Source organism: Numenius arquata, chromosome 3, assembly GCF_964106895.1.
Source record: "Numenius arquata chromosome 3, bNumArq3.hap1.1, whole genome shotgun sequence".
Classification (NCBI taxonomy): domain Eukaryota; kingdom Metazoa; phylum Chordata; class Aves; order Charadriiformes; family Scolopacidae; genus Numenius; species Numenius arquata.
The window spans coordinates 74,413,348-74,440,704 of NC_133578.1; the positions used below are offsets into that span (position 1 = coordinate 74,413,348).

The 27,357-nt window shown below is 40.9% G+C and overlaps 1 protein-coding gene across 7 annotated transcripts in view; it reads right to left on the reverse strand.

The window, feature by feature from the left end:
* TSNARE1 (t-SNARE domain containing 1) overlaps positions 1–27,357 on the reverse strand; it is a 478,617-nt gene that overhangs the window by 38,833 nt on the left and 412,427 nt on the right. For all 7 annotated transcript variants that reach the window (XM_074145148.1, XM_074145150.1, XM_074145146.1 and 4 more), the window contains one exon: positions 21,644–21,759. In XM_074145148.1, coding sequence (XP_074001249.1) covers positions 21,664–21,759 — 96 coding nt within the window. In that variant the 3' untranslated portion in view covers positions 21,644–21,663. The remainder of the gene's footprint in view (positions 1–21,643; positions 21,760–27,357) is intronic.

Here is a 27,357-nt window from a genome sequence, read left to right on the forward strand (position 1 = left end):
ATCTCCTTTAATGCTTAAATAGTAAAGCAGGAATCAGAAAGAATAATAAACTGTTGTCTCACTGTTCCAGCAGCATCCTCTGGCTTCATGTGAAGAGGGAGAGATAGATTGATAAGTATTTTGTAAAGGTAGGGGAGATAAAAAACACTATAGAATGCATATGTTGCACAGTCTCAACTATTTTAGAATACACAGATGACCACGATGCAAACAGTGTTGTTTGAGATCCCAAAAAGTAAGAGGGAAGATATTAACAAAGTGCAAACTCATACTTTTACATGCCAAGAAACAGTAGTAAGATCTCACTAAATCAGAAGCAACTCAGAAACCGGTGTCGTTTTTTACAATAATACTAGAGATATTGATGAAGCTCTTAATAAAAAGGTACTACTGAATTTTCCTGGCCAAACAAAAGGAAAAAAAAAAAAATCCTGGTGAAAATGTAATCAAAATTGATCTTTAACATTCCAATACCAAAATCCATAGTTTCTCCTGCAGGAGAAGGCAGCTCTGTGCTGATCGCTCTGTTTGACAGAACGGTGAGGACCAAAAGAAAAGACCAGATAATGTGTCTGAACAAATGATAAATGCTTAGCGATGCAGGACTGAGGAATTATCCCTTAGCAGAAACAGTGCAACCCTCTTTGCTTTGTTCCTATAAAACTGAACTAAATAGACAGTTAAAACAACCTTATATTTTTGAGCCTAATGGAATGGATGTTCTTTTTTCACCTCTGATGCCTTTTCAAAACAGAGCTGTGTAAAGATAGCTTGTAAGTAATGGAACATCCAGTACAGTTCAAATATCTTCTATGGAAATGTATTTTTAAGAAGAATAACACAGTATATAGTAGGATTATAAAAGTATTTAAGTTCACATAGTTATCACCATTTCTTAGTAAAAAGAAAAAAAAAAAAAAAAAAGGGCGACATTTCAGAAATACACAAAAGACTCTGTCCTCATCTCTTACCAAACCAAATTTTTATCCCTTCAGAGTTTTATTTTCAACCCCTAAATTCCTATTTCTTTGATAACCCTGTTTAAGAGATTCATTTCTCAGAGTACTAAAAATTAATGACTGAATTTAAAAGCATTCCCGACTTCTACAGATATATAATTGAGGAATGTATCCTCCCAATACTTGTGCTGGTGTGACTCCCTCATTCCCAAATTACTGATTACTCTTTCAAGCTCCACAAAATATCCCAAATCCAAAAGTTCATAAAAAGAAACAAAATCTCAGATAATTAGAATTGGTGGAAGTTGTAGAGTTATTTGAAGGAGATGGCTGACTTCTGAGGAGTTACTGGAGAGGAAAAGGCAATTACAGCAAATTTGAGCTCTTTGAGCCAACACATGTTGCTGGGCAAGAGGACCGAGGTAGAATCATTTTTGTGCATTCATTAATTTATTTAGATTATGCAGGCTGAAGGGCATTGAAAATGCTGTCCTGGTTTCCTGTTGGCAGGCAGAACCATCCCAACACAATTAACTCCAAAATCCATTTAATAAAATCACAAATCACTTTTAAAAGCAGCAGTAGGTCTCCCAGATACCCATGGAGCCAAATACAAAGCACAAAAGCCAAACACAGCTAAGGGAGTTTGGTAAAGGAAGTCCATGTCCCTTATGACCTACTTGCTAATGAAGTTCGTGAGAAGCTGCAAACTGCTGTTTGAGGATGTTTGGCTTCTCTAGGCAACCATGTGTCCAGTTTTCTCTCTCTAATTATTGGTATTTGGAATATTATAAAAACTTTGATAAATTTTAAACTATCACTTTGTGGCCACAAGTTTCAGGGGTTCATTAGTGGGCATGAGCTGTCCCCACAAACCACATTAAACTGATAAAAATTTGTTTTTAACCCAAGTAGTGCGGTCTATACTCAAAATTACATTGTTCCTGGTTTTAAGTACTGGCTGCATTACCATGCAGGAGACAGCAAGTCTAGCGGCTGGATAAAGTACTCAGTCATTTGATGAAGATTATTAAACTATTTAGCCATTACTGATAATATGATTTACCATGTTATTACATTTATAATTATCAGTATTTATGTTGCTCTTAGAAATGCGAGCCACAGACAATGCTTCCACTACATTGGACTCTACCTGAAAACACAACCTTTTCCTCCAATATGTTCCCCAAGCCCCGTGGGACCACAAGTACTGCAGTGGAACACAGCAGGCTTCCTCAACTTCCAGAACTATTCCTAGCCCAATTTTGACCTGGGCCAGCTAGTGCTGCCTATAAGAACCCATAACTATGGCTGGATGGCAGCAAGGACCAAGGGCAATGGACCATTCCCCATGTGGATACAGAAACTCCATGCCAGTTGACCCTTGACATTGCTTGCTAGAATGCATTCCATAGAAGAGCTTTGCTTTTCCCAATCTAGGAGACAAAAAGAGGAGATTATGTGCAAGGAAAAACAGAGATTATTTATATTATTGACTTCACTGCCACATGACAGATACTGCTGATGGCAGATACGGGCCTGTGGTGTGTCGCAGGACCTAATAGTAGTATTAACGCTAAACAAAGAAAAAAAATGTGTATGTTTGCATTGAGAGCGATGCCTGCTATCCTTTATTTTACCTTTTCCTTCCACTACCGTAAATCCAGATGCCTTTTGCAAGCTGGGACTGCTAAGCAGGACTCAGCTGAATTCACCTGAGCTGGCTCAGGGCACTCGATTTGCAAGCTGGCTGATCACAGCGAACCCATTGCGGATGGCCCCTCAAGAGCTCCAGGGATACTTCAAAGGAAAACGCACTGAGATGGGGGAGGAGGATGGGAAGGAATTTGCATTTTAAATGTGACACTTCCATGAATGAATAATAAGGGATTTGTAAGGCTGGCCACCAAGAATTAGAGGAAAAAAAAACCCCTCGTTGTTGATGCTACGGCTAATTCTTCAGGCCTGTTTTCCAGTGATATTAACACACAATTTCTTTCTGCAGAGGTTTTGTGCAACCAAAACGATTAAAGAGGTACATCAGTTAAATAGCACACTACTCTGGGGAAGGTGGAGCCAAGAACTTAATCTTATTGACACTTGAAAGCTGCCAAAGTGGGTGGCTGGACTTCCACGTGAGGTCTTCAGGCTTGTGAAGACGTGACACAGAAGAAGTAGTGAAGAAAAAAGAAGAAGCTCATGAAGAAAAACGTGACGCGGTTTTCACAATATCACTTTAAAAATGAAGTGTTGATGATTTTTGGTTTATTTTTTCTTTTTCCTCTAGAGTTTCAATACTTAATGTACATCAGATTAGGACACTCATCAAGAGTAACTCAGCAGCAACTCCTCTGTGCTTGGGACCTACAATGCTGTGAGAGAAATGAGAGAATAGAGTGGCACATTCACTGTGGAGCTGTGTATCCTTCATTAGTACTGGCCTCGTTATTGTAAGCATTTTAATGACCTACAGGAGACAGAACCCCTTGCCATATACCATTTACAGCTCCTCAAATACTCACTGGCCTTCCAGCAAGCAGCTCTCCTATGGCACTGCCTATGCTGAGATACCAGTGATGAACACGGCACAGGAACCCCAGCAGAAATTAAAAAAAAATAAAAAAAAATAAAAAAATTCTTGTTCAATTGAGTCTCATCCCCGAGTCTCAGGCAGCTCTTCCCCTCAGTGGCCAAACTGCACCCTAAAACTATGTTCAATTTGGAAGAGAAAAGACTCATTCTCTCCTGTCATCACAGTAAAAATAAAACACGGGATCATCATTAAATCACATCTAACCAAGTGCAATGGGGTGCAGGAAATTCAGCAAACACAGGATGGAAACGGTGGAGAGGTTACAGAAGAGCTAAACCACCTGGGAATAAAAGAGGAGGAGATGTGGTCCTGGGCTTAATTTTAGTGTGGTGTTTCACTGAGATACTGGGATAATCACTTAACTACAGGCTACGGTTCCTTCAGTCACTAAAGCACAGTTAATGCCATGTTCTTTCAAAAGTATTCAGAGATCTCCAGATGATAAATTGTGCTATAGAGGTAAACAGAATGCTACTCCTCTTTATTATTATTATTATTATTATAGGTAGAAAAAGGACAGAACTAGGACTGTTTCCTTCACTGCAGATTCCAGTATCAACTACAAAAGAAAATAGCCATTTCTGGAACCATGCAAGGCATAAAATAAATAGCATAACTAGCGTCTCACATGAACATCAGAATTCTTTGGAAATTTAGATGATTAAAAAAGATAGAATTATCATCACACACAATACTCTGCTTCCAGAGCAGCTGGAAACAAGTTATATACAATGTCATTTGAGCTGCTTTTTCAAGCTAAAGTTCAAAGAAAGAGGTCTGAAGCATAAATAAGGATTTATTTTTAGACACCTTATTCTAATATTTGCCTTATTTTTATATTTTTAATATAAGAGAGAATATAACAACACTTTTCTGCAGAAGTACCATTTGCTTTCTGTGAGGCTGGACTCCTGTGCATTATATTAAGCAGGTTGGTTGTAGCTGAGAATCACATTACAGTGAAAAAGGCAGCAGTCCTAGTTTCAAGACTTCCCGAATACAGAGCTGGATTCTGTAAAGTATTTAAACGTTTAGTTAAGGCGTCTTGAAGCCAAATTAAGTACTGGAATATTGTTCCTACTCTGTGGTGTTTCAGCAAAGCCAAAAGGAAATGAACACAAAGCAACTGGAAGAGCTTTAACAAAGCTTACCACTAATCTGAACTTCACTCTGGCACATTACAGGTTTTTAAGGGCTATTTTAAAGTAAGTATTAAGTTTTATTTACCCGCTATTCTGACTATAACACTATGGCTAAGGAAAATGACCAATAGTTTGCAATATCAATAAACTAGGTAGTCCTTTTTGTTATTCAATATCTCACTATTCAATATCTAAGTGCTCTGCAACTTACACCGATGACCAATTTGTCCTGCTCTCTGTTTTGTCCTCAGTTTTAGCAGTTGGGTATTCCCAAAATCCTGGGAGGAGCTATGATAGCTTTATGTACTTTACCATCCCCACTGTCTAGTTAGGTCAGTTAGTGGCAGTCAACACAAAAAGCCGAGTTAAGCCCCATGGTCCAAGTAGATCTTTTTTTAGACCTTGCAATACTCTAATTTGCTTCTCTAAATGCTTCACGTGGTTTTTTTTCCTCATCCATTTTCTCCACCATCCCTCAATAGCTCCCATCAAAAATCAGGGTAGTGGATTGAATGGGACTTTTCCTCTCCCTCCTGAAGGACAGTTATCGAGGCTTGAGTACAGCCAGTAGAAAGGAGTAGGCAGCTCCCAAAGGTGTTTCATCCTCTAAGACAATATTAAAGAGAGGCAGGACTACTCAGTCTGCGGTGAAACCAACAATTTTTGACTACCTAGACGGGAGTTCAGAGAGCTCACTTTGACTGAAAAAAATCAAACTTTTAGATGGATAAGTTAAAGAAGATGAATCTGCCTTTCTTCATTTGACTTCAGTCGGCCTCTTCTTTGGGAATCCTTACAGCTGGCTCACACAGGGAATTTTTTCATTAAATGAGGTGTAAGAAAAAAAACATGTTGATGTTCAACATCAGCACCTTCCTCACTCCAGGGTGAGTCACAATCAATATTTGACCCAGACACAAGAGTGAAATTATTAGCGGAGGTTGTTGGTGGTGCCATGTGCTTTCACCTGAAATACCTTAGACAGTGAGAAGTGTAATGGAGTAGAAAATAACGAAATGCTACTAAACCCAAAAGAAATTATCCACATGAAGACAGAAGACCTACTGTAATCCAATGCAATCAACTACAAAGCAGCCCCAATAGCAGGGACCAGTGTGCTTTAAATACACACATTTGAGTTCCTGGTATCTACCAAGAAATTAGCAGATCAAATTAATCCCCAAAGCACTTCTACTGAAATTGTCAGATATATGCCACAGATATTTTTGCTTCAGTTATCTAAACACATACTTCGAGCTTGGGAGCAACTGACACAATTGTGCTCCTCTAGCAGCCTCTAGCAAGTTACTTTACCTCTTTATATCTCAGCTTTGCTGCCTTTAAAACAAGGGCACTGATAGCTCTGCACATCAGAGGGGTGCTCAGAGTGGTAAGTTAAGACCTGCTGGATGAAAGGCACGCAGGGCTTTTATTAACATCTGTATTATAACATCTTCAGTTTGGCACACTGTCTTACAGTTCTTTATGAATGAAATGTGAGGCATATAACAGTGTTTAGCATTAAATGCTTCAATCTCTGCTCATTCTAATGAGAACGGTACCTGGGTTCATGTTGAGCTCCAGAACTGACAAGCTGTGTTCACTTAATACCACCCTCCGTAATATCCCTTTTATAAATCCATTTTTAATTATTTTTTTTACACTTGGCTACATGCAATTCTACTGTCTATAGCTTGAGAATCAAGCCCTTGGTCTAAGCCTTTGTAAAACCTGATAGCGTATTTCTCATTATGTCCATAGTAATTTCAATTATTTTCCTTTGTCTAAGACTTCTGTTACGCTTTGATGCCTGTGGACATTTTAAGTAACGACCTTTTTTATTAGCTGACTCAACACAAGACAGAAGATTATCCTACCCAGTTCTCCTCCTAAGATCCTTTTATCAGGCAAAGTCCTTATATGCCCTCTCTTTGTGTTACCATAGTATCTGTGGGGGTGGAAGCACTTAGTGAATTTGCCGTCAAAACACACCTTCAGGTTAGAGAAGATTTGCATCCATTTTGTCAGGGAGAACCCACCACTTTCCTTCCACCCCTTTGTTGAACACCACCACCGCCAGCATGCCTTTGAGAATCTTTACCACAAATCCACATCCACTTGCTATCTTCTCTGTGGATGACTCAAACTGAGGAGGTTTAGGCAGAGTCTACAAGAGCTATGCCAAAAGGCTTAGTAAATGAAGCTAAAAAGGCTTTACATCTTTTGTCGTAAGTTATGTGGCATCTTAGCTCAACCTCCAGTTTTCCTTAGCAAAGTGTAACAGTGTGGGTACTTCCAGAGCCAAAAACCCAGTCAAAAATGTATAATAATGTCTTATAACCACAAGAGAACCACAAAGGACCCAAAGAAGACCTAAACTCAAGTGCTATGAGATGCTACTCCGCACCATGGGACTGTAGGGTATGCTTAAACAACACGTGCTTTTAATTTGGCCTTGGCTAGAGATAATATCTTGGTACTTTTAAAATAAGCTGTATACCTGAGGCACCTGAAGGTCTTGCTTGAGCTACAGCCAGGGCTGTGGATGGAAAGCACATGGGATTTAGATTCAAGCATACTTAAGTCTGCTTTTCACTTGCATGGCAGGCAATTTTCGTTTTGTATCACTATCACATTGTGTTTTCACCCATTTTTTCCACCAAGAAAAGCAACAGCAAACAAAGTTTGTGTTTGAAAGAAAATCCTCATGTATAGTTTGAAGGAAGTAGGGTATAGTGTGACATTTCCAGGAGATCTTTCTCCCTCTGGAAGTCATTTCTCCAGGAAATGAATTTCTCAAGTCAAAACATACAGAAAGAAATAAAATCCAAGGAGTGGCTCTTCCTTCAAAAGGAAAAAAAACCAAAAAAACCCCAAACAAACATTAAAAAAAATCCCCAAGCCCTCAAACAATCCCCTTCAAAAATCAAAGCCTTCAATTCCTTCTGAAATAACATCCTCACCTGAAAAATGGGCTCAACGATAGGACTGTTTCTGCTGTCCCAGGTTCTGGGTACGATAAGTTGGAAAAAAAAACAAACAACCACATATGCTGAAAGTAATATTAAGTTCAGAACAAGGCTCAGTAATCTCACTAAATGCTAATAGGGTTTTAGTGCTGTTTTCATTAACTTTGTGCCCTTTCATATAAAGCTGGAGGGCTACTCAATGATAAGAAAACCCCACCGATATAGTCGTATGAATGGATGCTAAATGCAAATTCTGTTAAGTGCTGGGCAATGCTCACAGCAGGACTTTGACAGGATAAAGATTTTATGGAGTGTCATATCAGGACTTGTTGAGTAGGCTGAATGTCAAGAGTAAAAGCAACAGCAGGAAAAAAATGAAAGCAAGAAGATTTCTGAAGTGATGCTGGTTTTTTGTTGGAAACTGCAATTAAAAAAATTAACTTTCCTCTATAAGCAGCTAAAAACCCAATAGGAAGCTCATCAAAAGGAGATTAAAAAAAAAAATATATATAAAAATCTGACAGAGAGCAAAACCCTGCCTTTCACTGGAAAGCCGGAGACAGGCTGACAAAATATTTCTGTAAGGCCTAAAAACTTCTCCAACTTATTTAACAGGGGATTCGGTTATCTGAGTTGCAGCATCAAGCCTAATACTTTGGCTGGGTTGGTTTTTTTTGGAGGGGGGAGGATTATGAAGTACTTGTCAGTTGGCTGGAGGGAGGAAGAACTCTCATGAACAGAATAGCTTGACAAAAAACAAAGTATGTCCCTACATGGAAGAGCAGATATAAGAGGGCAAGAACATGGGTTTTATTCCCAGTTCACCCACGGACTCACTCTGTGTTTCTGATTCACGAAAGTCCCTCCAGTGAAACAGGCACATGAAAGTCAGGAGCAGTTTCACCAGCTCCTACAAGACAGGATTGTTACCCCTGCAAAGCATCAAGCACGTGCTCAAGGCTCTGCTTAGAGTTCTTCCTCCCCTAAATGTTTGTTTTTTCTATCTGTGAATACGGATGGATCATTATACCCATTTTTGTATGTATTGCCCAACAGCACATAAAAAGCTCTTTCACCAAGGCAGCGTTACCCTCGCTGATCTCAGCAACTGTTTCTCTATCCAGAGGGAAACAGAAGCAAAATGCAAGAAATAGAGAATCAAATTAGGGATCTGAAGACGTATGTGATGCACAAGCAATTCTCATACAGAGCTATGCCAGCTCATGGGCTTTTCCACAACCTTGACTTCCAGCACTGGAAGGAAGCAAACCAAACTGTCATCCCTGGGATGAACCATCAAGCCCAGCGTGAGCCCCAGGAACACCTGGGAAGGCAATGCTGGCTACTGCCTGCAAGCCATGTGGTATGCATGGTGTGGGTTTTGACCATATCAAAACATTATACTGTACTCGGCACTGGTGAGGCCACACCTGGAGTATTGTGTCCAGTTTTGGGCACCTCAATACAAGAGAGATATCGAGGTGCTGGAGCGGGTACAGAGGAGGGCAACGAAGCTGGTGAAGGGCCTGGAGCATAAGTTGTATGAAGAACGATTGAGGGAGCTGGGACTGTTTAGTTTGAGGAAGAGGAGACTGAGGGGAGACCTCATCACTCTCTATAACTACTTGAAAGGACGTTGTAGAGAGGTTGATGCTGGTCTCTTCTCACAAGCAAACAGCGATAGAACAAGAGGGAATGGCTTCAAGTTGCAACAGGGTAGGTTTAGACTAGATATTAGGAAGTTGTTCACAGTAAGAGTGATCAGACACTGGAACGGGCTGCCCAGGGAGGTGGTTGAGTCACCATCCCTGAATGTGTTTAAGAGTCATTTAGATGTGGTGTTGGGGGACATGGTGTAGGGAAAAACTTTGTAGAGTAGGGAAGATGGTTGGACTCGATGATCCCAAGGGTCTTTTCCAACCTGAATGATTCTATGATTCTATGATTATGTTGCTTATAGGACAAAAAAAAAAAAAAAAAAAAGATTGGTGAAACAACCGACCCACATACACTATTTTTCCTTGCAGCAGAGATCCAGAGTATTAGGGCTGTCAGATGAGTTAATGCCATATTAGACACAGTACCAGCCTGCAAGTCCTTTTATCTTCCACTTTGGCTAAGCTCAGCTGAAGTGTTTCCAAACTCTTCCTCAGTATAAAACTCTGGAGCCTGGAAGCTGTGTGTTTTCCACAGAAGACTTGCAGTTGGCAGGTGAAACCCTTCTCAGTCCAGCCCATGCACAGCAACAGCAGACACCCATAGTGACATTTCCATGGACCTCTAACTCCAGATCAGGTTTCAGATCATTTTCATTTTGCTAAATCCAAATGGCACTTCCACTTGTGACTGACAATTCAGCTCACAATTAAGGCACCCATTTCAGGTGTCAGCATGGCTCTGTCTCTGTAACCAGTGGGTGTCCAAGCTCCGCTTATAATCACTGGATAACCAGACAGTACAGTCTGTGAAGCCCCATAGCTAATTTCTCCACAGTAGACCTCTAGGTTTCACTTCGGTTCCCTGCAGACAACCATCTCATGCTGATTTAAACTTGCCAGGGTGTACAAGACATCGTTTTGAGACTAGGAGCTATGACAAGTGACACCCATGCTCTTCTGGATTGACAGCTGGGATCCAGGTGACACAGCCTTAGGAAACTCAAATGCCAATAGACATTTATGTGTGGACAAGTGCACTGATCCCTTTGAAGTGAGTATGTGTAGAATCATAGAATAGTCTAGGTTGGAAGGGACCTTTCAGATCATCTAGTTCAACCATCAACCTAACACTGACAAAAAACATCACTAAAGCAGGCTTCATTGTCCAGATCTCCACTAGCTCCAAGGGGAGATCGGAATACCTAGTTCCTAGGTCAATAAAAACATAAATTTGTTCACGCAAGCTGAAGTTCAGGTTTTAAAGCTTCTCTCTTGCATTGAAATTCTGTTCTGTAGTCTTTTTAATTCCATGTTCTGGAGAAAAAGTAAATGAATGTTGGTCATTGGGATCTGCCTTGTACAGAACACTTAATAGGAATCCTTAATTGCATGTTGTAAACAAATGGTAGTTGTAAAACTAAGAACAATTTAGTTACAAAATAATCAACAAGAATGTCTCTGCATACCACAAACTCTCACAAGGCACGGTACTAGACATCAAAAATACAATCCCTGCAGAAACTGAAATAGAGGAAATTCCACTTTTGTATAAGAAAGAAACTCTTCTTCACTGTGAGGGTGGTCAAACACTGGAATAGGTTCCTCAGAGAGTTCATGGACCCTCCATCCTCGGAAGTGGGTGCCTGAAACCTGATGAGACACTGCCCTCAGCATCTGCTCTAGGTGACTCTGCTTGCACCAGATGACCTCTGGAGGTCCCTGCCAACCTCAACCACTCTGTGATTCTGCGAGGCATTTGTTTGCACTTCAGAAGTTTGGCTTTTATTTAGGTAAGGAGATGTACAACCAAAAAGCAAAGTGCAATGTGGACAGTTATCACAGAATGGTTTGGGTTGGGAGGGACCTTAAAGGCCATCTAGTTCCAACCCCCTGCCATGGCAGGGACACCGCCCACTAGACCAGGTTGCTTGAGCCCCATCCAACCCAACCTTGAACACCTCCAGGGATGGGGCACCCACAGCTTCTCTAGGCAACCTGTTCCAGTGGCTCACCAACCTCACAGTAACAAGCCTAAAATTGGGTGGGCTTTCTTCTACCCCCATTTCAAAAAACCCCTCCAATCCAAAGCCGTGCAGAGGGTGCTCAAGACATTGCTGTTGCGTCCCTCTTCTTCTGTAAGCACACTAGAACTCTCAAACTTTAAGAAGAAAAAGCAGATGCCTTGAAAATATTCCACAGATGATACGGCTTTTTTTTCATCTAAAGTCTAGGCAGACAATCAAAAGCCATCAAATTACTGCTGTTTAATGAGTTACTGTTTGCCAGCTGAGAGGCAGCAATGGATGGGATGTTATTCTTGGCGTGTTTTGATGACATGACATCAAAACTAATGCATTTTACCCTGCACTCTCAGCAGGCCGTACATGGACAGCTACAGCAGTTCAGCTAACGAGGTAATTCAATCAGCCCCAATAACGTGAAAATTGAAATGATCTACCTCCAACTCCACCTCATGCATCGTTTCAGTGACGAGAAACTTTGCTGGCCTTCGGAGCTGGACTGAGAAGATTGATTTGAGATGCACAGTCGTAAATAGGGTGTCTCTTTGTACAAGCCCTCAACACAGTCATTCCTGATGACCTACTTGTGAGAGAAATTAAATGGTTTCTGCACTATATAGCAAAGTCATTCCACACTGTAATGCAAAAAGCCCATTTCAGTGTTAAAATATGGCTATTAATTGGGGAATTAATAATCTGTCAAAGCTTAAGCAACTTCCTCACCCAACTCTGAAGCAAAAAAGCCATCTCTCCAGCAGTTTTTAGGAAATAAAGTTATTTCTTTAATGACTACTAAAGTCAAAAACTCCTTTTCCAGATACTTCTAAAAAGCCTATTTTGAGAGCTGAAACTTATTCTGTAAATGAAAGGTTGTTGTGAAGCAGATTCCAACTCCTATTAAAGCCTAATGAAACTACAAGGGATATTTCAGAAAATTCGCGGAGTACGGTGGAATTATAATTCTCTTTTTAAAGATGGTTTGAGATTCTCACATCAGAGAGATAAAGGCAATTAGGATTTTATTATTTATATACCGAACAGACTATATATTATCAAAACGTGGATATTTTTAAGATCTACCCAAGGAGGTGGACAGCTAATAAAGACACGGTAACCACTACGTTATAATTCAGTCAGGTCTGAAGATCTGTGGGATTTTTAGACTTTTTATTTTTTTTTTTCATGTTAATGGAGGCCTAGGAAGAAAAGGAGGCCACAGAAACAGCCTCGAATGAGTCCTCTACCCTTTGTCTGATTTCATTCTCAGGTTTAAAGAATATCTCCCAGATCATTACAGATGCTTGGAGAGAGTAACCTGCTTGCAAAGGAGAACATTACAAGCTACAGTATATCATGGGATCTTCAAATTAGGTTGACCACCACCAGGGCTTCAGTGGAAGTTGCTGTGATAAAGCACAGCACTTCAGTGAGTATTTTTTATTATAGAATCACAGAATGGTTTGGGTTGGAAAGGAACTTAAAGATCATCAGGTTCCAACCCCCCTGCCCTGGGCAGGGACACCTCCCACTAGACCAGGTTGCCCCATCCAGCCTGGCCTTGAACACCTCCACGAATCCACAACTTCTCTGGGCAGCCTGTTCCAGCGTCTCACCGCCCTCACAGTAAAGAACTTCCTCCTAAGATCTGATCTAAATCTCCCCTCTTTCAGTTTAAAACCATTACCCCTCGTCATATTGCTACACTCCCTGATCAAGAGTCCCTCCCCATCTCTCCTGTAGCCCCCTTTAGATACTGTAAGGTCTCCCCGGAGCCTTCTCTTCTCCAGGCTGAACAACCCCAACTCTCTCAGTGTGTCCTCATAGCAGAGGTGCTCCAGCCCTCGGATCGCCTTCATGGCCCTCTGCTGGACCCATTCCAACAGAGGTCCATGTCCTTCCTGTGCTTATAATGATTTTCCTACAATGCTGAAATGCTAATCAACCTGTTGAACATCAAGTCTTTTAAGCTGCAGTTCCCCAGGACAGAACTTGTCTTACTGGCACTGAAGAGAAGCGCAATTTTCCCATCTACATTACTGCGTGTTGCCCCTCTTAGAGGCACTATGAACACACTGACATCAAACACACTGTCCTCTTTAAACACATCTTTCTTCATGAAGTGATAGTCACTGATGCACTGCTCTTCTAAAAGTCCTTCCTTCTGGGACACTAGTTTCGCTGGCTAAACTGCCAAAATATTTCTTCTTTAACAGGCTGTTACCAAAGACAACCTCCTGTGCTGGTTTTTAGGTTTTCTTCCAGAGAGCACTCATCAAAAGTTACTTTGCTTTGACACCACCACCAAGGATAATAGTCATATAACACTTCCAAGCAGCTTGTATACCAATGGGAATCATAACCTGTCATTTAGTGAATGGCACTAATTAACTATGTGCTGCCCTATTCCCAGGAAAACCTGTGAGACTCCTTTTGTCTTAGTAGGCATTTTTTTCACATTTATATCTCGAGAAGACAGACAGGTAGAGTGCCTCCATGTATCAAACCCTGATGTCCCCAGAGCTTTGACGCAATGCTGCTCTGTGCCCGTCCACAGAAGGGGAAAAGCAACATATAGATTATGCCTTTGCTGATGATTTTGGAGATACAACATTGCCATAATTCCAGTGCCTGCGTTGTTTCAATAGAAAATCAAGTTTGTTAAGATTGGATTTCTAAGTTACTTAGGAAGAAAAGACAAAGAACAATAACAGCACAGTAATATTATGAGTAGGGAAAGTGAAGATCTGTCTATTATTTACCAGCAACAAAGACCTCTTTTTCAAACTTCCTCTTTCACATACCAAAGATTTAAAAGATCACAGAATGCACTGAGACTGAGAAGCTGATGGGACATAGAGAATTCATAACTTTTGCTGGATCAATGTATGCTAGCACAGAACTGGCCACTCGGGGTCTCCTAGTGGCCCACAGACCAAGCTCTGTACTCAGGTGGCAGCAACCTTCCCTGTCTTCCCATCACCCCCAGGTCAAGAGGAATTTCTCTCCAGAGAGGAATAAGGATTTTACCTTATCAAAAAACCCCACACACCTTCCCAAAGTGACTTCACTGGAAGCCCACTTGCCCCAGAGCCACAGGGCGCCAGGATGAATGATGTTCTCCCCTGGACTCCACTCTTGTCCCTCTCACAAAGCCAAGATCTCACTGATTTTAGGAGCTCAATGAGAGAGATAATTCAAGCGTTGCCAACTGAAAATGTCAGCTAACAGCAGAGTGACGCGAGAGCAGTTTATAAATCTGCATCACTCTTGTAAAGAGCCTAATCCTCCCTTCTCCTGGGGGCTACTGATTTATGCCTCAGAGAACCCTCCTGAGCCATTAATTGTTCTGCAATCACCAACCGCTCCCTCCACCGGACATCACTGCTCCTGAGGAAATGAGACCATCCATAGAGAAGAGGACACTTGCCACCAACTTTTTCAAAGGTTTTAGACATACACTTATGACAGTGTTTTCCAAGTTGGAACCTAAATTTTAGGCACCTAAAGCCATATTTAGGCAGTTAAAGGAAGGACTGGTGCTGACCACAATTCTACCTGTTTCTAATTATTCTTTTCACATGGTCTTTCCATCAGTACATGTGAATGACATGATATATGAGGCCAGAGAAATCATTAGTCTGAATTACTATGGCCACTTTTGTGTTGTATCTAGCAGTTCAAATTGAATATCCTGAAGAACAGCCTCTTCTGTCAGGTCCTTAGAGGTGTGTCAACATGGCAAGAGTTTAAAGGCACTGCAAAATGTAATTAATGAATGTTTGCAGATTGCTTTGGGAACCTCAAATCAAAGACTTGCCATCCACCTGAAGGGTCAGTGCTGCACACAGCCACTCAGTGGAGTATTCCATTTTCCTACCCATTGCAAAGAAACAGCATGGAAACCTGAGATGGGACAAAGAAAGCTGCTGATTGCTCAAAAGCCCTACTGACTTTGGATTCAAATCAGTTCAAGTTACTACTTATTAATTGAGCTACAGGAACCATTTACATATGGACTCTGAAGCTAAGGCAAAGGCAACATAATACATCCTCCCTTAGCTCTCTTTTGCAGTAGAACGAATGACTTGACATTATGTGATACCTCGGTAAAGATCGAATACATGCAGATGGACCACAATCAAGGTCAACCTGAAGCGCATTCAACCACAGCAACCCGATCATGTGCTGTCCCATCAAAACATTCATCTGCTTGAAGGTTTGGAAGAGGCGTCTATAATTGATGAAAACTCAGAAAACTTCTTAGAAATAAATCTACCTTTTTACTGGCCCTTCTGCCTTTCTTGCTCTGTTACTTTGAAGATATTTCTTTGCATAGAGCAGACTCTTGTCTCTTCAAATTTCATTTTTGACCGGTAATCATTTATTTCTTCTACCTGCCTGCATCTCAGATTTTAACTGGCTGTCAAGGAAATAATTTAACTAAGAGAAGTATCGACAAGACCATTGGAATCAGGAAAGTCTTCAAGAATGTAAATGCTAGCTTAATTTAAGAAATTGGGTGAAATCTTAAACCCAGACTCATTATATATTAATCATTGAAAATTCAGATTTCATTTTTGACTCACTTAAATTTGAAGTGCAAAAATTACTGCAGGGGTAGGATGTACCTTAGCCTTCCTGCCGGAGCAAAAACTACGCAAGGATGCCAAGATACGAGCAATTTGTTACAGACTAAAAGACAAGAATCAAATTTACAAGAATTGACACCTAACTATAAATGTAGGAACCTTTTCAAACTAATAGGAAACAGGGAAAAAAAAAAAAAATTGCAGAGTTATTGATTCCTGATTGTGCTGTGGAGCAAACATAGGAGCAATGCCACAGCCAGGGCAGAGGGGTGAATGATTGTAGAATTTGAATGACAGCTGTCAAAAAATATTATGACCCTTTCAGGGCTTGAGAGATTGAAACAAGCTTGAAAACTGAGCCACTCGGTTATTAAGCCATATATATACGTGGTAAAAATGGAGACACTAAATAAAGCCAGAGACATGGTATCAATTCAAAATGCAAAAGCAGTACCACGAAGAAACCTGTCTGTGTTTTGCCCTTATTTACAATATTCATTAGGTTGAATTATTGCTCTGTTCAACACTGAGTAGGAACTGCTGTGCTCTTACAACCCGACATTGCCATGCGAGAGATGCACCGGGCAAATGTCAGAATTTCTATTGCATGTGTCAGAAGGTGGAGCCCAAACTCATCTCCTGCTGGGAAGGAATGACAGATCTGTAAATGCCAAGTACCACAAAGCCACTTGTCAATCTTTCCCTCTCTGCCACCTACAGCCCTCCTGACCCCAACACACACAGGCTTTGATTGAATTTGTTGGTGGGTTATTGATGTGCCCTGCCTTGGAAGAACTTCCTCTTGGTTCCACATGGTACTTTATGCCCTACCTGGTTGTCTGCTGCTATGAGGGAAAGGTGCAGCACTAATGACACCAAGAAGGGGCTGAGGCTGACCTAGCAAATTCCCATTTTGCAGAAAGCTCTTCTGCCGTCCTGGTTTCAAACTCTGAGATGAAGATGCTCTTTACTTCCCTAGGCCAGACTCCATGAAGGGGCATTCCTCTGCTCCTCCAAACAGATGCAGTGACCACAAGTGTACGTTTTACGATTCCCACCGGATTGCAAAGAACGACAGACACGGCACACAGGGACACTGTAGTACATGAGGTACTAAAAACAAAAAATTAAAAAAAACAAACCCCCAAAACCCACACAACCCAGAAAAACTTAAGGTCTGAAAGTAAGGAAAAATCAAACACAAACAAACTGTATAAAATCATCTGTCTGAACCTCATCCTCATTGATCAGGTTACAGAAAACATTAAACCACATAATAAGCCCATAAATGAATTAGTCAAGGAAAACTGTGATTGCAAAGGAGGGAAAAAAGTAATCCAAATTAAAACAATATTGTCTAGTTTTCTATAATAATTAATCCAATTTAAATTCAAAACAAGACAGTTGCATATTCAAGACACGGATACGTGGAGCCTGATTATTGCATTTCCATATGGACTACAGCCCTGCTCTGGAGATGGTTCTTTAGCTGTATATTATAGTTTACACATTGATCGTAATTAGAGTGGAACTCCTTGCTCAGGACATTTCACATTATAAAAGCTTATGATGGTTCAAAATGCAACTGGTCAAATTTACAAGGAATGCATCAATGGCTGTTAAAGATTAAATAACTACTTCCAGGATCAGGAAAACTTTGAGCTTCAAGTCTCTGAAGGCTGGGAGAATATTCTGCTGAATGATCACTTGTGCACTTTCCTGTTCTACTCTTCCATTGCTGAGCATCACTGTCAATCATTGCTACTGAGAAGGGAAAGGCTACTTTACTACTCAGGGCTCTCACCTCTTTATTCATGACAGGTGCTAAGGCTGGAAAGAACAGTAAGTCCACAGGGTGTAAGGACCTATACAACAAAGCCCATGTTCTCAGTCCAGTAACCTTTGTCTGACAGAAGCATGTCTTGTAAATGAGGAAGGCACCTTCTGCTGCAACGACTTCTTCCAAGAAAAGGACACAGAATAGTCAAATCAGCTTTCATTCTCTTTTTCTTTGGCTAAACAGATCAAGATGACTAAGTTGGTGTTGGAAAGCACATTTTCCAACCGTCAAATACACATAGCATCTTTCTCAAAGTTTGTCACCTCTTTTTTCCTACAAAGAACGCTTAAGACTTTGGATTCCAACAGTCTTGACTGTCACTTTGGGTAATTGTGCACTCATCCAAATGAGTCAAAAGAAGGACACAGAAGGTCTATGTAGGCTAAGAAATCCTGACACGAGACAAAGACATTGTGAAAGGAGGGACTTCTTTCAGACTGCTGCTGTTGCCATACTGTCCTTTTAAGATGTTTACTGATGTTGTACCATAACAGCAAAAAGAGCAGCTGCAGCGTTGCTTCAATACAAGCAACGTGACCCAAAAGTTCTTGGGCTATTTTCCTGAGGTGTCAGCAAACAAACGTACAGACAGAAGGCCCCGGGAGGTTCTCTGCGTCCTCCGTGGATGCTCTTCTCTCTCTCTCTCTGCCAGACAAAACTGCCCCAAGGGAGCAGTGACACACTTATGGCGGGGGCCTCAACAGGCAGAAGTCAGGGCTCGGAGCTCTCCTGAACAGCTGGTCTCTCTGCACGCACCGAGCTGGCAGCCGGCGACGCCACCGCTGCTTTAGAAACTCACGGGAAAAAGGGCTTTTTACTTTTCAAACTGCATAAAGTGATCTTTCCTGTGGAAGGAATGGGCTCGTCTGCCAAAGTCCAGTCTGATTCTTGGGCGGGGGGGGAAAAAGGTGTTTTTTTTTTTTTTGTACTTTTGAGAAGAACCGCTGATTCCGTAACATTATTGCAAAAGTATAAGCAGGTGAAAAAAAAACCAAAAAAACACAAAACCAAAACCAGGAAGACTTTATATGTTAATGATCATAATGAACATTATAGATACTAATGGCATCATTTATTTAACTCACTGAATAGTGACCTTCAGATTTCTCATCGTGGTTGCATAGGTGAATGCTAAAGAAGCCTACCTTGAATGTCATGCAAATGGGACTTAAACCACTTGAATAGGGCGGCTGGTGGCGGGTTTTTTTGGCTTCTGACTGATCCAGCACAGAGCAAGCTCTTTGATGACACGTTAAATGGAAGTTCTGGTCAGTCATTACTAAACTTGAGATTTTATTCAGCTGTGTCCTGTGCCAATCAGAGCATTTTGTAACTAGTTCCCAAGCTTGCTTTCTTCCCTTTATTTTCTCCAAACAGTTATGTAGAGTTGTTATACGTTAAAACCCACCTGTTCTCTATCTGCTTAAAGGATGTAAGACAGTTGTATATGAAACAGTTTGTTGAGGTAGCTGAAACTTTAAATCCACCAACATTTTAAAATCCCTTTGCATTGCAATTCAGAATAGAAAAAAATATTTACTATGGACATGGAAATTCCAAAAACATTCTGCTTTGGAAGTCTTCAAATTATAAATGTGAAAGCTGCTGCACACCATTTGGGGTCAATCTAGGTTAAGAACAGTTTATAATGATCAGAAAGCATACTTGTTCCAATATAACTCAATGCAGGTTTTGCCAACATTTGTACTGCTGGAGTGTAACTCATGTTTTAGAAGCTTAATAATTAGTTTCACAACTCATGATGAAAAGTAGAGCATCGTATTTTTCCTAGGGCTTTCATTAGTATCTCTGGGTTCACTTCCCTCCAGACATGGATCTCTTAACAGAAGATTAACTCTAGTTTTCCAATGGAGTTTTATTGTAAGAATATTTTAGTTCTCTGACTTTCTCCACTTAAGGGATTTAGATTAAAATGTGCCTAGATTTAGTTAACTGCTGATAAGATTTGTTATGTCTGGTAGATAGGAATATTTAACTATATATAATAGAAATTTCATTACATTACAGATTACCACAATGGATCACATTTTCAAACCAGATTAATGCAGAGTAAAACCAGATTAATGCAACTGAAGTTATTGTAGTTGCTCTAGATTTAAATCAGCAGGACAGATTACTATCTGCACCCATAAGCAGTGTCTCAAGTAAAAGAGATAAAAATATATGTAGAATTATATATATACACATAAGAACATCCATATTTGATCAATCTAAAGGCCTGTCTCACTGATATTTTCCTCACTCCTTTGCTGGCCAAACACCTAAGTAAGCACATGAGTGTAGAAAAGTATTTACAGCTATTTCTCCTAGCATTCAATAATATAGGGCTCATGATTGTCCTCATCCAAAACCAGCGAGATGATACTTTACAGTCTTGAATAGATTTTTTTTCTTTCATGGATTTGTTCAATTTCTTCTTGTACCCAAATTTACCCACAATGTCATGCCAGATGGAGTTCCAAAGCTTAAACGCACCTTGTGAGGAGAATTGTCTTTGTGTGATTGTTTTGAACCAACCCCTGCTAGTTTCAGTTGGGAGCCTGATGCAGAAAGAAGGCAATTCAGCGGGTAATGACTTTATCTCCAGGTAGAAGGACAGCATTATCAAGCGACACTGAACTCATATAAAACAAAACAATAGATCAAATTATCAATGCTTTGTGCTTTCTCTCTGGTAGTTCCAGAGTATAATTCAGGCTAAGAAATCTCCGCTTAAATTACTGCAAAAGGTCCCTGAGAGCCTCAGTATGACACAGGGACTAATAAGTACAGGAGCAATAGCACAAGACTTTATAGACATAGACTTTATGGAAGTCTCTATGGGACATGAGAGGTCTTTTGACCAAGAGTTGTCCCCACCCTCCATTATTTTCTGCCTCAGGCCTCCTACTTGCTGTCTGCAGGGAAAAGTCCCATTGATACTCCTGGGTTCTGGCTTTCCCAATTGGAAACCCTGCCATGGCCCCAGGCACACACACCTCAAATGCCAGAGCCCTTGACGCGGTAGAAATTCTGCAAATCTAATGTCTCATTGAATAATGGCCTAGAGACCTTCTAATGAAGCAGACACTCAGCAGTGCTTTGTATCAGACAGATTATCAGAAATAACTTATGAGTCATTTTCCTAGAGTAATGAGGAAAAAAAAAAAAGGAAAAGAAAACTTTTTTTGTGTCTTATGCTTTAGTTTTAAAGCATGTTCTTTACAAAGAAACACACTATAGCTTAAACTTCTCTAGTGGGATGAAACTGCTTTGATGTCTCACCTATCTTAGTAAGGTTACAGCCCAGTCTCCCTACCACAGACCAGTACCTCTTTTAGGGGTGGATCCAGAGCAAAGATCACCAGAAAAACCTTTATAGTTTTGCCCTTACTACAATCTCCAGTTGTTTGCCGCCTTCCTCCTCAGGAGGGCTTGTCTCTAAGGTCTCTCTGGAACATCTCAGCAGGTAGGTGCGCTTTGGAACATCTCGGCATACCTGTGAGATGTTGGATTGCCCCTGACCCTGCTTCAGTCGGGGGGTCTTTAACACCACTTCTGCATCTCTAATTCATATGGATTTAGGATTCATTAATTAGCATTGCTATGAGATCCATATAAAAATCAAACACAACACAAACAGCAGAGAAAAGGGTAATACGATGTTTTATTTGAATACCACCTCAGCTTAAATTTAAGGATCCACTAAGGACATTATTACTGAGCTCAAATACCCTTTAAAGGAAATTATTTTCATAGGCCACACCTGAATGTGCAAGCTAAGATAAAATTTTCTTACCGTTATTAGCTTCCCAGATTGTCTCCCAACCATCTCACAGAGTATGATAAAAGACTCAAATAATGGCTTTTACCTGTGGAAACCGTAGCCGGATCAGCGCTTGACAGAGACCGCGATGATTATGACAATGAACAGCAGAATGGCCAATGCGACAGAGAGAAGGCAGCACTTCGTCTTCCTGGCTCGTAGCTAAAAGAGGAGAAAGACAAAGAAATAAATGCATGGATGTTAAAGGGGAAGATGGAGGGTAAATTTGTGAAGAAATGTTGCTATTTTCCATTGGCAGGACTGCTTGAAACAAGTCAAGACAACATGGAAAATTTGCCTCTTTTTCAGACTGACTCATCCTTCTGGACAATCCAGATTCTTCCTTTTCAGTGAAAATCCCCCTTAAATACAATCATCCTCTCTACACTACTTTATTCCTGTTTAAATCATTGTTTGCATCACACTAAATTTCTGGACTCTGCTTGAGGGCTGGACTTGGGTAAGGCTATTCAGTTTGGTTTTGGTCCAGGGGTATCAAATCTGCTTTCTGGCTGTCAGGAGAAGACTGTCTCCTCCAAGATAAAAAGGTCTCTCTCCATGCTGCTGTGCAATGGAATCTAGCCAAGCAATAAGGCAGGCTGTTTACCGGGTAAAATGTACCTCCAGCATTAACCACCCTGATTTCATTCAAATTATGATACAGTAAAAGAAATTCTACAGGGTTTTATATTTTTTATGTCTGTTTCTACTTAAACCCATCAGCCTTCATGTTTCTACTTAAATCCATCAGTGACCTCTATGGACATAATGTTATTTGTTCCCATTTAAAAACTTTTGCAGATAGTTCAATTCCTCTTCCCCCCTTTTGGATGGATTAGAAGAAGGGCTGTTTCTATGATCCCCACAATTTCAGTAGTCATCTTACCCAACACATAAGAAAATTAACTTTAATGAGACACAGAGTCAACGCATTTTCCTCGAGACCAGATCAACCAGTCCTCCAGCCACCAGACTTGATAACACCATCTTGACTTGATAAACCAATTTCTTTTGTCCAGAGTTCTTTACCTTTCTTACAACTGAAGCAGCACTCTCACAGAAATTATGTTAATGTTACTGCTGTTAGCCTCCTTTCCTTCCTTTCTTCCCCCAGCTGCTGCCATCAGCCCTCCCAGTCTGCCTCAGACCCTTTGCTAACTGGTTTATACCACTCTGCACCTCATTGCATTTCCCACAGAGCGATAGTTCCCCAGCTATTTTTTTTTTCTACAGATGTTTTGATCTCTTAAACCGCAAGTGACAGGAGACTCATCTCTTCCATGGGTGCTCCGACACCCAGTGCTTCATTCCTCGCAAGCCTCCTATCATCATCCATTTTGCTGTGTGGAGCTGGAGAAGCGCTTCCAGCAGGGAACTGTGATGCATGACCTGTCCTCTCCTCCAGAATCAATCACCAACCAAACCAGTGGGTTTTGTTTGGTTTGGGTTTTTTTGGTGTTTTGTTTTGTTTTTTTTTTTTAAAAGTGTGGATTTCCAGATTATTATTTTTTAAGAAAATCAAATGTTGCATTCTCCTACCTCCATAGCAGATAATCAGTGATTCATCTTGGCTCTCCATTTGCTTTTCAATTACTCACACACAGAAATGTTTTCTTTGGGTTGGGGAAAAAAATAGATGCTTTAAATAAATAATTTCATGTGCATATGTTAAGAAGGTCAGGTTTTGTCAGCTGTGCTAGGAAGAAGTGTGTGTGGGGGACACTATTTTCCCCCTCCTCCAAAACTCTACTTGGGCACACCCATTTGCTCACACTTTTCAATCAGATTAGTGGGACACTTGGGAGAGAATTCAGAGGGACCAGGGCTATGTCTCTCTCTAGTGAGTGTTTTCACTCGTGAAGTGATGTTTCTTCACGGTGGCTCTGCACTTGCAGCCTTCATTTCTGGAGGGGTAACTCAAATGCATTTTGAAAGCTGAGTGAGTGAGACAACAGACCTGCTATGGCATCGTCTTTTCTTTTAACCTTGATTAATTCCAAGTCAAAACAGGAAACATTTGTTTCAAACTGTACCTTGACCTCCTTGTCCACTTCTAAAACTCCAGAGCCTTTGTTTGGTCAGCAGAGGATGCTAATGGGTCATTTAACTTCAGGCAGTGTTCTCAAGTATTCCTAATGGGAGTTTCAAAGGCCCTACAGTTATCACTCCAGGTGGCTTTTCCATCAGCACCCTTGCAAAGAGATTCCCTTGTTTCACTCTTTCTAGTATTGCAAAGTTCTATTTACTCTTATTTCGGACCTTACTAGTCTCTTCCCCACCTTTTTTCTTGTTTTTAACCAACATAAAGCAAGCATAAACCTCAACCATAAACAGACTAATCAGAGGGTAGGCGAGATGCAGCCAAGCCTGGACTCTGGTATTTGGTTCACATTTTATGACCTTGTCCTGGCTGGTAGGTCAGGATAATGATTCCTGCTCTGTTTCCAACATCTTTTAGTGGATTCAGTATTACTGTCCTTCACAGCCATATAATCTGTTGCAGGATTTTCCTGTTAATTCCTAGTTCCTTCTTTACTTTATATTTCAATTAGGAAAACGTTTAGTTCTTTGAGTCCCCTTAGTCTCCAGTCATAAATTTGTACATGCTGGTGGAGCACAGGAAACACAGCTTCTGAGACATGTCTGATCACACAGCCTTTTCTATATACATTGAGGAAGAGCAGCCATATGCCCCAGCTTATTTTTCATAGAATCGCAATGGTTTGGGTTGGAAGGGACCTCAAAGATCACCTAGTTCCACTTGCCCTGCCATGGGCAGTGACACCTTCTGTTAGACCAGGTTGCTTAAAGACCCACTTAGGTGGAAAAATACTGATTTATGAGCAAAAGGCAGCAGTTCCCCTCAAAGTACAGATGATTCTGACCCTCTGCTCTGGTGAGAGCCTACCTGGAGTACAGCATACAGCTTTGGAGTCCTCAGCAGAAAAAGAACATGGAACAGGTCCAGAGGAGGCCACAAAGATTATGAGGGCTGGAGCACCTCTCCTATGAAGACAGGCTGAAAGAGAAAGCTCCAGGGAGACTTTATTGTGGCCTTTCGGTATCTGAAGGGGGCCTACAAGAAAGCTGGAGAGGGACTTTTTACAAGGGCATGTAGTGATAGGATGAGAGGTAATGGCTTCAAACTGGAAGAGAGTAGATTTCGATTAGATATTAGGAAGAAATTTTTCGCTATGAGAGTGGTGACAGCACTGGAAAAGTTTGGCCAGAGAAGTTGTGGCTGCCCCATCCCTGGAGGGGTTCAAGGCCAGGCTGGATGGGGCTTTGAGCAACCTGGTCTAGTGGGAGGTGTCCCTGCCCATGGCAGGGGGGTTGGAACTGGATGATCTTTAAGGTCCCTTCCAACTCTAATCATTCTATGATCCTTTCACATATGATTTGACACCCCAAGGAGTTCAGCAATCCTGCCCTGTGAAGAGGACAAGTCTATGTTTTGGTCAGCTCTTGCGACCTGTTCCCTGCCCTTATCAGAGGAGAAAGATATTAGGACAGAGGAGGTTGGACACAATGTCCTGTTCACCAGAAAGGATCTGGAAACCATGGTATGAGCACCCTCACCTGAATATTACATAAACATACACTAATAAACAGCATACATAATAATATTACATATTATGACCTCTGGTTACTATCCCTGGTTTAAGTTAACAGAATCTGATCACCAAACTGAGATTATAAATGGTGTCTTAGTGCCACTGCTGTTATTCTTGAGGGAAGTTGGGAGACAAAAAGAAACATATCCCTATAACTTTAATAACCCCAAGGCACCAATGCACACTGCAAGCATGTCAACATCAGAAATGTAAGCACCTAACAGCTAGGAAATGCATGAGTTTAGTTTTTCCTTGTATGCATATACAGGAGGTATATTTTTTCCCCTTCCTCTCAAGCAGGATCTCTGCTCTGTTCAGTAAATGGGCAATGATTATACTCTGTACATCATTTATGTTTATAAATTTTACTTATCTACTCAAGTTTTCTTGGGATCCAAAGACATATTGACATGAGTCCATGCAAACCTTTCATGTAACATCAAGATCCTAATTTTCCCATGGGAGTTTCATGACAGCAGAATCATACAATTAAACCCTTCCATCCCAAACATCAACGCAGTGATGGGTTTACGTCCATTTTTAGCCAAGGAAGAGGAGACATATGCCATGGGTGGAAGTGTAGCTGATCTCAAGAGAATTCCAGTTCTCCAAATGTTTAAAAAAAAAAAAAAAAAAAAAAGAAGTGATTCGTGATGCCATCCATTGAATCAAGGTTAATTACACTTACACAGAAATGGTAAGCCATTTCCAAACGTGTAACGGGATCATTTTGCCTGAGGGCAAGTCCCTTACTACCCTAAAACAGATATTACTAGGTTTCTGCCTCAAAATTAGTAGTCTCAGAACAGCAGAGCCAAAGCCACATGAAGTTTAAGGAGGAAAAAAAAAAAAAAACAAAAAAAACCCACACCAACAAAAAACCAAACCACCTGTAAAATGAATCATTTATTTTATGACATAATTCTTCAGGGAGCTTTGCATTTTTATAACATTTCCCACGCATCTGACTAATCCGCAGTTGATTTCACTCATCTTTTTCCAGCTCTTTCTCCCCTCAACTGCTGGAGACCTTCCTTTCACACTGTGCATTAATGCTATTCCCTATTTTATGCGACTTTCCTGGGGTTCGGCGCAGGAAGCTCTGAGGGTGACATGACCTCCTCTCATGATATGGGGCTGGAAGGGACCTCTGGAGATCATCTAGTCCAACCCCCCTGCCAAAGCAGGTCCACCCAGAGCAGGTTGCACAGAACATATCCAGGTGGGTTTTGAATGTCTCCAGAGAAGGAGACTCCACACCTTCCCTGGACAGCCTGTTCCAGGACTCTGCCACCCTCAATGGAAAGAAGTTCCTCCTCATGTTTAGATGGAACTTCTTATGCTCAAGTTTGTACCCATTACCTCTTGTCCTGTCACTGGGCACCACTGAAAAAAGACTGGCCCCATCCTCTTGACACCCACCCTTTAAGTATTTATAGGCATTGATCAGATCCACCACCCTTGGTCTTCTCTTCTGCACCCGTGATTTCTTGCAGGAGCATTTGTAAGATAATTTTGCCCAGCATCTTCCACTTGCACTCGGAGCATACTTAACTGCTTACCAAAGAAAGGACACACCTAGAACTATTGGCACAGCAGAGGTATCAAAAGCTGAAACATACTCTTGGCACAAACTGAATCTTGAGGAAGTTCTCCCCAACTTCAAAGAAGTATCAAGCAAAACTGAGGGAATAGGGGTTTTTTTGGTATTTTTTTTCCAGAGACTTGAAGGTTTTGCCAAACACTCCTACAGGTGATAAAAAGGTATGGCCGCTTTCTACATTTTTTTTCCTGCTAAATTGCAAAGCTCTGTCCACATATAGGAAGCAGTAGAATTTGACAAAACCTCCTGAAAACATGTTCCTCCCAGGGAAACGTGTTTCCCAAAACTCCATTTTGGAAAACACCAACTTGCTTTAACTACCAATTAAAAAGCGTATTTAAATAGAGATAGAGAAATCAACGCAACAAACAAATTTTCAGGCTGAATTTGGGAAGAGTTTAAAGCTACCAGGAAGTATTCTTTTCTGCTAGAAAATGTATGAGAAATAATTATAAGCAGAACTATCTGATTTCATTTTAATTACATTAGCTTACTCTCAACCCTGAATGGTATGCTGTTGCTTTGCTCTCTTTTTATAACTCT